This window comes from Rhamphochromis sp. 'chilingali' (genome assembly GCF_963969265.1).
Source record: "Rhamphochromis sp. 'chilingali' genome assembly, chromosome: 8".
In the NCBI taxonomy this organism is placed as follows: Eukaryota; Metazoa; Chordata; class Actinopteri; order Cichliformes; family Cichlidae; genus Rhamphochromis; species Rhamphochromis sp. 'chilingali'.
The window spans coordinates 10,257,643-10,270,570 of NC_137935.1; the positions used below are offsets into that span (position 1 = coordinate 10,257,643).

The following is a 12,928-nucleotide window of genomic DNA, read 5'->3' on the forward strand; positions in this document are numbered from 1 at the left end:
CTTGGCTGCTACTTCAAAGCACATTGTGCGCTGTCTGTCCTGTGTGCTGCACAACAACATTGAATATTTAGTATTTACTGCTGTTTACACTTAGCTAGATTAATGCGATGGTGTTGTGTTTAGTATGTTGCTTTGGTTTTTTTTTTTTTTGCTTGTTTTCTATTCTTCTTCTCTCAACAGGTGATCCAGGAGATTTTTTTTCTCCCCCCCCCTTTCTCACTGTCCCTCTCCCCTTCTGTTTTTCTTTTCCTTCCTCTTTCTTTCTCCCTTTCCTTTCCCTCACTCATGTCTGTCCCGTCTGTAACATCTGAAAATAAAAATATAATAAATAATAAAAACAAAGATCGATCAAATGGACCAAAACGGCAATGCCACGGTGATCCATTTGGCAAAGTAAATCCATTGGGTATCCTTGTTGGTCTTCAGACAACAATTCTGATGGCTAAAGAACCAAATGGGACAGGCCAAATAAATAAATAAATAAATAAATAAATAATTGAATCCACTTGAGTCCCCAATGTTAAATTATTGAAGGTATTTCAGCCCCAAAAGATGAGCTTTTACCATTTCATTTCTTTTCCAGCGGAACAAATAACCACACAGAAACTTGTGGATGAATGGTGATAAACCTGGTAATTATTTATGAGTATTATGTTGTCATCCTATTATCCAATTAGGTCAAAAAGCCTGATATATATAGCCCAGTATCACACAAAAGACAGGGGGTCATTTGATCCTGTTTTGTTTTGGGGCGATCGTGGCTCAAGAGTTGGGAGTTCGTCTTGTAATCGGAAGGTTGCCGGTTCGAGCCCTGACTCGGACAGTCTCGGTCGTTGTGTCCTTGGGCAAGACACTTCACCCGTTGCCTACTGGTGGTGGTCAGAGGGCCCGGTGGTGCCAGTGTCCGGCAGCCTCGCCTCTGTCAGTGCGCCCCAGGGTGGCTGTGGCTACAATGTAGCTTGCCATCACCAGTGTGTGAATGTGTGTGTGAATGGGTGGATGACTGGATATGTAAAGCGCTTTGGGGTCCTTAGGGACTAGTAAGGCGCTATATAAATACAGGCCATTTACCATTTTGTTTTGTTTTGTTTTGTTTTTAGCGGTGTGCATTAGTAAAATATCTCTGTCATAAAATATTCTAGTGAAAATGATTACGATTGGGAAAAAAAATCAGCAATAAAAATTATATTAACCTGTCGAGAGGAGATATAGGACACCGGAATAAAGATTTATTGTATATAAACTAAAGTCATAGTGAGTTACTAAAATTACTCACATTCTACTTGATGTTCATTCCTCTAAACTGGAGATTTAAAGAAGAGAAATGTAGTAAGGAGCCTTAATTAACTCATTCACTGCCAGCCATTGGCAGTGAATGAGTTAAACCCATTGACTCATTCACTGCCATTGACGGCTATAGACGTCAATGGCAGTGAATGAGTTAAGATGTTATTGATAGATATTGTCATGTTCCTAGGTCGCAGACCCATTGTTTTCAGTTTCTTCTGTCTCTGAGTTTTTGTATTATGATCTTAGTTCTCTTTGTTGCCCCAGTTTATTCTTTAGTCTAGTGTCTTACTTTGGCTTTCTTGTATTCTATTTAGTTTTCTGAGTAGTTAGTTAGCCGCTCTCTGTGTCTCCCTGTTATTGTTCTCTGTGTCTCCCTGTTATTGTTCTCTGTGTTTCTTAATTGCTCTGTCTCCCCTAGTCAAGTCTGCGTCTATGTTACATTTCCTGTTTTACTTTGAAGGTCTGTGTCCTACGTGAATGTATTGAGTTTCGCTTCCCTTGGGTCTGGTTATGTCCGATTTCTCCCACCTGTGCTCCCCTTCTGTGTCTCATTCCCCTCGTTATTTCCCAGTGTATTTAAGCCCTGTGTTTCTCTGTGTCAGTGTCGCGATCTCCCTCATGCTCCCTGTGTCTCCCTGCGTGTGTTTTGTTAGATTCTTCTCAGTTTAGGTTTTGTAGACGTTCTTTGTTCAGCAATTAAAGCTGCCATTTTGATTTCTAACCTGTTTCTAGTGAGTTTGCGTTTGGGTCCATTTCCTCCCTGCACACTGCCGGATCATGACAGATATATGTTTAAATCAGTCTGAGTTATGTAGCACACTTCACATAAACAATGTACTGAATATAAATAGACACTATGATAACTGGAGTGTGCAGAGTTTCCGTGAGCAGTTTCCTGCATCTTGACTCATGTGTGTGGAGTGTTCATAGCATCAGCATCATGTTTTTGTTTATTTGTTCTGTTGGGTTGAAAAATAAATAAACTTATGATCATACTCATGGATCACCATGGCACATATCATCAGCCATATGATTTATTTATGCACATGAAAAAAGTGAGTGTGAATGTGTCTGACGTCACAGTGTCTTTGTGCACTGCAGCCTTGAAGAGCGTGTGGAGAAGGCCAGCCCACATCAGCAGCACTTAAGATATGCTCTGGTGAATGGCTTTCCCCCACCCCTTGCTGACACAAAATGTTTATTCTTTAGCTTGCCCTGTTCGACAGCAGCCTGTGCTCCAGACCATAGATTTAATTGAGGTGGATAATTGTTAAAAGTAATCTGCATTAAGCTTAGGGTTGCTCAAATTCAGTACAATGACATATGAGATGAAGTAAAATAGGCAAATATTTAATGGAATTATATATTTAAATTGTTGTATTATTATTATTATTAGTAGTAGTAGTAGTAGTAGTTATAACAATAATACTAATAATAATAGATATTAAAATGGAAAAAGATGATTGATAATATACAATGTATATGAAAGTATAAAAGTTCATATTCTATGAAAATAAAGTTTTTATTTGATTTTTGTGAAAACAGTCACACAACGAGAAAAACGTGTAATTGGAAGTTTCCATTTACTTTTTATGCAAAAGAATATAATGACAAGCAATAACTAAAAAATAAAGTAATAACCTAGATTCTTTCAAAAAGCACTACAATATCTGTCATCAGAAAACTTAATCAGCATTTTTTAAAAGACTCGACAGAGTGACTGAATTAATGTCAGACAGCAGGATAAATACGGGAAAATAAAACAATTAAAATGTTTCAGCATGTTACATCAGATTCTTTTGAAAGAGTGCATTAAGATGAAAACATCCTATTCTTTAAAAAGTTCAACACCTTTTCTCGAATTTCCTTAGTTTTCAAACCATAGATGATTGGATTCAGTGTTGGGGGAAAAATTAAAGTTGACAAACCCATAAATCTTCTGAAATGGGGTGAAACATTATTTAGTCTATATGATATGATGGTGAAAAGACCAAGACACTCCAACAAGAGAAAAACAATCAGATGTGTAGCACATGTCTGCAGAGCTTTGGCTTTTGTATCTGATCGTTTAGATCTAAAGCAAGTTATGAGGATGCGGAGATATGTGTAGAAAACAATTCCATTAGCCACCAATTGTGAAAAAGCACTTATAAAAAGGCCATAGATGTTGTTAATAGTTGTGTCAGCACAGACCAAAGTCAACAGAGATGCATTATCACAATAGGGGTTTGTCATTTCAGATCGACAACGAGGCAAGCGCAAAAGTAAGAAAAAAAGCACAGCAATTAAAACTAAACAACTCATCCATACAATGGTGATTATTCTCATGATATGGGCATTAGTCATCACAGTACTGTACTGCAGTGGGTAACATATGGCAATGTATCTATCATATGCCATTGCACTCAGATTGAACACAGTGCCTGCTGCATAGATATGGATAAAGAAAGCTTGAGCAACGCAAGCTGAGTATTGCATTATCCCACTGTTCTTCAGTATTTCTTTGATGAGCTGTGGAAAGAGAGCTGATGACCCTATAAGGTCATTAATAGGAAGATTCAGCAGAATTAGGTACATTGGCTGATGCAGAGATTTATTCAGCACAATGGTGAGGATTAGAGTAAGGTTGCAAAAAAGTATGATCATGTAACTCAGAGTTGCAAAAAGAAATGCAGGAAAAACACTCTCAGAGGAGAGATTAAAGACATTAATCTGTAAAAAAGAGGATGTGTTGTATCGGTTGTTCATTTTGTTGCTTTTTCACACTATAAAATTGAGAAGTCAATCATCGCTTCTTTGCTAATGAGCAAGACAATATTTACGTACCTCAAAGGACATAATAGAAAATATATAAAAAGAAGACATAGGATTAAATGTTACAGTTCAGTTATAATCAACAAACTCTATCCTCCCTCTCCAAAGAACTTCATATACATTTCATGTCATGTAATTTGCACTCTTAAAAAAAACAACTTAGAATGTTTTGACCTTAAATTTAAATAACTCATAGAACACACACACACACATATATAGGAGTCAATCGCTTCAAAGAAGAAAAAACATTGTACATATGCACAACATTGTACATACACACAAAGCACTCATCTTTATCCAGTTATGTCAGTGCTGGCAATGACAACCTAGTAAAAGATTCATAGGGATTAAAGGCTTTATAGACGTGACTCTGAACAGCAGGCAGTTCTCTGGAGTATTAGGTGTTATCTTAAAGTTCATCTTTAGATTCACATGGTCTTAACCACTGCCTCACAAGGGATTTATCAAGGATCAGAAATGTTATATCATGTCATTAATTACCTACACAAACATCAACAACATATCAACAGGTCAGCTTTCATCATTTTATCAGTTTTTCAAGATTATCTGTAAGCACATAGAAACTATTTTTACTAAACTTGACTTACGCATTGCCTATCATCTGGTCTGTATCCAGGAGCGGAGATGAATGGAAAACCACATTCAATATAAAACTTTATCCTCATTAACGCTCCAGTTTTCCTGGTATTAGTAAGTGACATTCTAAGAGATTTTCTGAGCATCTTTGTGTTCGTATGTCTTGATGGTATCCTGACTTTCTTCAAAAAACCCCAGGAGCACTGTGTCCATGTCCACTCCATCCTGCAGCGATTCCTTGAGAACCGCTTATATGTCAAGGCCAAGAAATTTGTTCCACTCTCCTTCTGTCATTTTTCTGGGTTATATTTTGGCAGGAGGACAGGTGAAGATCGACCTGTAAGTGAAGGGCTCACTTCCACATCACACAAGCACCCACCACACCTCACCTCCACCAAAGTCCTGCCTGTCTTGTCCACTGAAGCCAAAACTGCCTTTGTCTTACTAAAACACCTGTTTTGATCCACCCAGATACCGCAAAACCATTTATCATAGAAGTAGTTGCATCAGACTCTGGAGTCAGGGTTGTTCTCTGTTCCCAGCGTTCTGGACTAATAGGTAAGCTGCAACTTTGTGCATTTTTCTGTCACCTCCTGCAGAGAAAAATTACAGTATGATGTGGCCAACTGGGAGATGTTAGCAGTGAAGTTGACTCTAGGGAAATGGAAAGAGGGGGCTGAACATCCTTTTAAATGGTAAAATGGTAAATGGCCTGTATTTGTGTAGCGCTTTACTTAGTTACTATGAACCCCAAAGCGATTTAAACTACATTCAGTCATCCACCCATTCACACACACACATTCACACACTGGTGATGGCAAGCTACATTGTAGCCATAGCTGCCCTGGGGCGCACTGACAGAGGCGAGGCTGCCGGACACTGGCACCACCGGGCCTCTGACCACCACCAGTAGGCAAGTGTGAAGTGTCTTGCCCAAGGACACAATGACAGAGACTGTCGGAGCTGGGGCTCAAAATGCCTTTCCCATAAGCTCGCTCCATGTTACATTGGACCATACGAGATTGAAGCTATCATCAGTCCTGCGGCAGTTACAGTAAGCTGCAGTACATTCCAGTCCTCTGTGCCCACGACTTGTCAAACAACTTTGTTTAGATAAACTTGTAAATCTTATCGCTAAGTCAGTCCCTAGACATGGAGAGGATTTATTGACATCAGCAACTTCCTTCACTCGCTGGTGATGCCTCCTGTGAAGGGCCATAGTCTTCTGCATTGTTTCTTATCCCTCCTCATCTCTGTAATTTCTATTGCCTGGGCCCCTGACTTGTCTACACTTTCATTTATGACAGGGGTGTCCAACTCCAGGCCTCAAGGGGAAGTGTCCTGCAGGTTTTAGATGTGTCCTTGATCCAACACAGCTGATTTAAATGGCTAAATTACCTCCTCAACATGTCTTGAAGTTCTCCAGAGACCTGGTAATGAACTAATCATATGATTCAGGTGTGTTGACTCAGTGTGATATCTAAAACCTGCAGGACACCAGCCCTTGAGGCCTGGAGTTGGACACCCCTGATTTATCAACTGTGCTTCTCAATCTATCACTTCCTAGGCTGTATCCATATCTACTTTTTAATACTGCAAAGGCTTAGACCTCTGCAGAATACCAGTGCAGTGCACAACCTCAGTATACTTGATAGTGACTAATATGCCTTCTGATACTATGTTCTTGTTGAAGTTAGTCTAACCTATATTCCGATACACTATGTCAGGTCTTTTCTTAACATGGGGATTTAGATACTTTACAAGTGTTTTATGGTTGACTTGAATCCTTAAAAATGAAAGATTACTAAATAACTATGTAAGGATTGTGCTCTTTCTCTCGCACCACTTCCAACAGAGTTTAACATAAAGGCAGTCTGGGAACCAATCAGTCTGTCCACTGACCAACTTTGATGAGCTTTACCTGATGGTCCTTGTTTACAAATAGTTGTAAGACATGTTAAAAAGAGATGAAGTTTTTGAGATTGTATTTAGGTAAAGGCATGCCCTCCATTGTTTTCTACACAGACTGTTTACTTGTATGAGACCAAAGCATTCTAAAATGGGATTGGTCAATAAAACTCAGAGTACAAGCAGATTATAAATGAAAATCAAACAAATTACACAACCAAAAGTAATATCCCTCCCTTACAAATTCTGCATAGAGATTTGGTTAAGGGTAAGGCGATGGGGTTAGATGCTCTTTTATTTATTTAGTTGTGTGACTAAACAACTTCATGTGTATATATTTATAAACTGTCATGAACCAGAAGTTCAAGCAAGATTCAGACCCAAAAGCAGACTCAAAAACCCACTTAACTTTTCACAAGTCTTTATTTACACAGCGAGAGTGGAATCTTGCTAAACATGAATACACATGAGGAGACACCAGCAGAGAACAGATCATCACGAGGAGTCACTGGCAGAGAATGCGAGCGGAACAAGAACTCTGAAACAGAGGAGAGGAAGATTACTGGACTGGTAAGGTGATAGAGGAAAGCTGGAGGTTAGTACTGACTGAAGGGAGTTTTGCAGGCCAAAATTTGAGATGCTTCGGGGAGGGTACCTGTGGGAGTGTCCAGAGCAGGGCATGAACACTGAAAACGGTGGAAAGTCTTCCAGAAAAGTGGAAAGTTTTCCAGATTCTCCAGAGGGGTCTAGTAAAGGCACGATGGGCAGGAGGGCATGCATGTAAGCAAGGTTATGGATTCTGAGAGCAGTTTGCAGGTGAGGAAAGCAAGCAGGACCAGCGCTGGAAAAAGAATGGTAACCGAGCGTCGATCTGGGAGACTGCGACCAGGAGCTGAAGCGCATAGAAACAAAGTTGCACATGAAGAAAACTGGGATGAAGCTAACCATAAGGGACGCCTAGTTATCACTAAGAGGTAGCAGGATGAGTGGGAGGCAGTGCTGGCCAAAATAACCCTCCTGCTGATTTGCTAATGAAGGAGATACAGGTGAGACACCAGAACCTCTGAGGGTGGACACCAGAAGCACTGGAAAATCCCTAGCAGGCCATGACATAAACCACAACACAAATATCTCCCATCTTTTCTCCATTTTTCTTATGGACCATGAGTATATTTTCTGTAATTCAAAAAACTGTATAAAAATAGAATCTAAATATATTATCATTTATAATAAAGATGATCAGAAAAATGTACTTTGATGTATTGAGCATGTGCAGTATATTGTCAATATATTGACATCACAAAACGCATCACAAAACCAAAACAAAAAGATCAGGATAAAAGTAACAACAAGTTTTCATAACTGCAGTACGATGTAGTCAACAATCATTCATTTTAAGTGGGATGAATGTTTATTTCTATATTTTAAGAATCGCTACATCTTATAAGTGTTACTGAGTCAAACTACATTAGCAAAAAGGTCAGACACAAAAAATCCACAATAATATTTCCTGTAATACAGGAAACTGCAGATTTTTCCACAGTGATGCAGATGGCGTATGTGTCTGTTCTTGTGTGTGTCATTATTTTACATAACTTCTTCATGTGTAGCTCTTACAGTTTTCAAAGTGCTGATCAGATGACGCAGTGTTTTCATTTTTATTGCAGCTCAAAGAAGATTTTTATGATTTGATTAACAGTAAGCAAATATTCACATAGATACTCTATTTTTTAAGACTCTCAGGAGAGTGCTTCGTATTTCGTTTGTATACAACCCATATACGATTGGATTCAGAAGTGGAGGTACAGTAAATATGAGCATGCCCATGATCTTTTGCATGTCAACCGAAACATTTTTGAATCTGTGAGATAAAATCGTGAATGTTGCCACAACCTCAAACATGAACAGTATAACTAACTGTGCGACACACGTGTTGACAGCTTTTGCCTTTGTTTCTGATTTCCTTGTAACCACACATGCAATGAGAATTTTAACATAGGAATATGCCTGAATGGATACGCTTACAACTTGTATAACAGCAGTGTTAAACAGCCCCATAATATTATTGACTGTTGTGTTTCCACACGTCAGCTTCAGGAGAGATGGGTTATCACAAAACACATTCATAACAACATGTTTGCACCTGGGAAGTCTTGCCTGCAAAGAGAACAGTGATACAATCAAGACAAAGTCGAGGCCCCAAACTAGTACAATGATACAACTAATAAATCTTGGTGTCATGACAGAGCTATAGCGTAAGGGCATGCAAATAGCAACATAACGGTCAAAGGACATTGCTGCAAGAATAAACAAAATGCCACCACCATACATGTGGAGCAGGAATGCCTGTAAAACACAGAGATGATAGTCTATTTTGTGTGTCTCTGTAACAATATCTGAAAGTACTTTTGGTAACATTGCAGATAGTCCTATGAGATCATTGAGTGGAAGACTAAATAGGATGAAATACATGGGTTTGTGAAGGTTTCTGTTCAATATGATTAAAGCCAACAAGGTCAGGTTGCAGGAAATTCCAAAAATACAAACTGAAATGCCAAGAAAAAATATAGGATACTTTCCTCCAGGTGGGATAACAAATGGATCAAGGGTTAACTCGGAACTAAAGTCAAAGGACTGGTTTTCCATTTTAAAGTTAGAAAAAGACAACTGTGAATTTACTAAACATTGTTACTAAAATATTTTCACATTATAATTAAAATCAAGTTAATATTTACAGAAATCAAGGGTGCCATTTTTCAAATGTAATGTTGCCTAAAGTGCTCTGAACTGTTGTGCTTCTCTTGCTTTATTAAAGTCACCTTGACCAGAACATGTAACGTCACCCCGTGACATGTATACTTCTGGGATTATTAATGGATTTACAAAGATAGAAAAAAAAAATATTTTTGTTAAGGTTGTATTCAGTATCCAAATCAAGTACTAAAAGTTTTACTTAATTTAGCTAAATAAACTAATGTTAAGCGCATTACTATTAAAATAACCACCAGTAAACTACAGGGTAAATGCAGGAAACATAAGGAATAAACTAAAATGTTTCCGACACAAAACAGTCTGTTTGTTCCAGTTCCAGCAGTATAGAATAGAATAGAATTCAACTTTATTGTCATTGCACATGTCACAAGTACAAGGCAACAAAATGCAGTTTGCATCCATCCAGAAAGTGCTTAGCAATAATATAGATATATTACAAAATATATATTAGCAATGAAATAGATATATAGACATATTACAAAAATGGGTCCATTATAGGTATGAGGGTACAAAATTATGGTCTTAAAAAATTATGCGGGTCTATTATGTACATGGTATGAAGGTATGTTATAAATATGCTATAACTAAAAGTATGTACAGGCTGTAGTGAGTGTACAAGCTATGTACAGGCTATGAACAGGATATAAATATGAAACTGTATAGAAATATGAACTATACAAGTTATAAACAGTTGTAAACAGTTGTAGAACTATAATTATTATTGAACAGAATTATAGAGTAGTGCAGTTTAGATCAGTGAGATATGTGGCTATTTCCTACAGAGATTATATAAAGTGCTAGTGGTTGTGAGTGGTGGTTCAGTCCATGTTATTATTGTGTGTATGAGGGTACCGTTGGTCATTTGTTTGTTTTTGTCCGTTGTGTGTGTGTTCAGTTATAGGTGGTTGTGGGTGTGTGTGTGTGATAAGTCCATGAGTTTAATGTCGGTCAGATGTCAGGAGGCAGAGTTCAGCAGTCTGACAGCTGTAGGGAAGAAGCTGTTCCGGTACCTGGTGGTCTTAGTCCGGAGGCTCCTGTAGCGCCTGCCTTAGGGCAGGAGGGTGAAGAGTTGTTGATGATTTTCCCAGCCCTTTTCAGACACCGCTTCCTGTAGATGTCATTTATGGCAGGAAGTGGTGCTCCGGCAATGCGCTGGGTGGTTTTCACGATACTCTGCAATGCCTTCTGGTCCGAGGCAAGAGCAGCTCCCATACTAGACTGCTATACAGTTGGTCAGGATGCTCTCAATGGTGCAGATGGTGCACCTTTACCTTTCAGTTAAAGGTGAGATGGGTTAGAAAGTTTCTTTCAGTTTTTATAGATGTTAGATTTCTTTAAATAAGATGATGGTACCAAATATTCAAATGTGGCTTCTTATTCCTTATTGCTTTTCAAAGATGTTTCCAAAATAGTAATTCTACCATATGTTGTTTGAATTTTACAAATGGCAAACAATAAAGTCTTATTCATATATAGATAGATAGATAGATAGATAGATAGATAGATAGATAGATAGATAGATAGATAGATAGATAGATAGATAGATAGATAGATAGATAGATAGATAGATAGATAGATAGATAGATAGATAGATAGATAGATAGTGGCTTCTATCTCCTCCTTTGGCCAGCCTATTACCCCAGCAGGGTACCTGATCACGGGCAGGGCGTACGTGTTGATGGCCCGGATCTTGTTCTTACCATTCAGCTGACTCCTCAAGACTTGCCTGACCCTCTGCAGGTACTTGGTGGTTGCAGCTTTTCTAGCGGCCTCTTCATTGTTCCCATTCGCCTGCGGGATCCCCAGGTACTTGTAACTGTCCTCTATGTCTGCAATGTTGCCTTCTGGTAGTTCAATCCCCTCAGTTCTGACTACCTTCCCTCTCTTTGTTACCATCCGACTACACTTCTCCAGTCCGAACGACATTCCAATGTCATTGCTGTATAGCCTGGTAGTGTGGATCAGTGAATTGATGTCTCGTTCACTCTTGGCATACAGCTTGATGTCATCCATGTACAGGAGGTGGCTGACAACTGCTCCGTTCCGTAGTCGGTATCTGTAGCCAGTCTTGTTAATGATCTCACTGAGGGGATCTCACTGAGGGGGGACTGGTGAGTGTCAGCACCACAGTCCAGGATGAGACAACGAACATCCAAGAATACATTGGGAAGATGGCCCCAACTGACCGAGTGCTCAGTGAATACCTCAGGCAGCAGAAACCCAAGAAAGAGGAGGGAGACGAGGAACCGTCATGGAAGGACAGGCCCCTGCACGGTATGTACCACCGGCAGATAGTGGAGGTGGCTGATATCCAGAAATCCTACCAGTGGCTGGACAAAGCTGGACTGAAAGACAGCACAGAGGCACTAATCATGGCAGCACAAGAACAAGCTCTGAGTACAAGATCCATAGAGGCTGGGGTCTATCACACCAGGCAAGACCCCAGGTGCAGGCTGTGTAAAGATGCCCCAGAGACAATCCAGCACATAACAGCAGGGTGCAAGATGCTAGCAGGCAAGGCATACATGGAACGCCATAACCAAGTGGCCGGCATAGTGTACAGGAACATCTGTGCGAGTATAACCTGGAAGTCCCAAGGTCAAAATGGGAGATGCCCCCAAGGGTGGTGGAGAATGACCGAGCTAAGATCCTGTGGGACTTCCAGATACAGACGGACAAAATGGTGGTGGCTAACCAACCGGACATAGTGGTGGTAGACAAACAGAAGAAGACGGCCGTAGTGATCGATGTAGCGGTTCCGAATGACAGCAATATCAGGAAGAAGGAACACGAGAAGCTGGAGAAATACCAAGGGCTCAGAGAAGAGCTCGAGAGGATGTGGAGGGTGAAGGTAACGGTGGTCCCCGTGGTAATCGGAGCACTAGGTGCGGTGACTCCCAAGCTAGGCGAGTGGCTCCAGCAGATCCCGGGAATAACATCGGAGATCTCTGTCCAGAAGCTAAGATACTGCGCAGGACCCTGAAGCTCCCAGGCCTCTGGTAGAGGACCCGAGCTTGAAGGATAAACCGCCCGCAGGGGCGTGCTGGGTGTTTTTTTTTTTTTTATAGATATATATCTATAGATAGATAGATAGATAGATAGATAGATAGATAGATAGATAGATAGATAGATAGATACAAATGGCAAACAATAAACTCGTATATATATATATATTATTAGTAAAGATATGTTGGTATATAGTGCTACAAATAATACTTTAAAAGTATTTCTTTTATATACTTTTATAACTGTTTTATAACATAATTGCTGCATTAGCATAACAATACCTTATACCATAAAGTAGTGCCACAGAAATAATAAAAATATATTTTTATTCAGCTTAAATATAATTTCAGCTCTTAAAATAAAGAGCTGTAATAAAACTTTTATAAAACTATTATGTAACTGGAACCACTTTAACTAGGCAGAATTACAACAGCCAAATCCCTGATTACTTTGTCAAAACATATTTTTAATGAGCCCCTTAGAAGTTTGATTAATTGATGTGTTATTAACTGTCTCACATTTTAATTAATCCCTGGACAAA

The 12,928-nt window shown here is 39.4% G+C and overlaps 2 protein-coding genes and 1 long non-coding RNA gene across 3 annotated transcripts in view; all 3 read right to left on the bottom strand.

Annotated features, from left to right (window-relative positions):
• Nucleotides 1-12,928, bottom strand: part of LOC308401490 — a 303,063-nt gene that overhangs the window by 263,969 nt on the left and 26,166 nt on the right. The gene's annotated exons all lie outside the window — the stretch shown is intronic.
• LOC308401432 (olfactory receptor 52D1-like) lies at nucleotides 3,103-4,038 on the bottom strand (the record flags this gene model as incomplete). Its single annotated transcript, XM_080889636.1, has 1 exon — nucleotides 3,103-4,038. One exon carries the CDS (start codon nucleotides 4,036-4,038, stop codon nucleotides 3,103-3,105), a length of 936 nt encoding a protein of 311 aa, XP_080745762.1.
• LOC308400988 (olfactory receptor 52B2-like) lies at nucleotides 8,320-9,255 on the bottom strand (the record flags this gene model as incomplete). The annotated part of the gene is made up of 1 exon (XM_080889055.1): nucleotides 8,320-9,255. One exon carries the CDS (start codon nucleotides 9,253-9,255, stop codon nucleotides 8,320-8,322), a length of 936 nt encoding a protein of 311 aa, XP_080745181.1.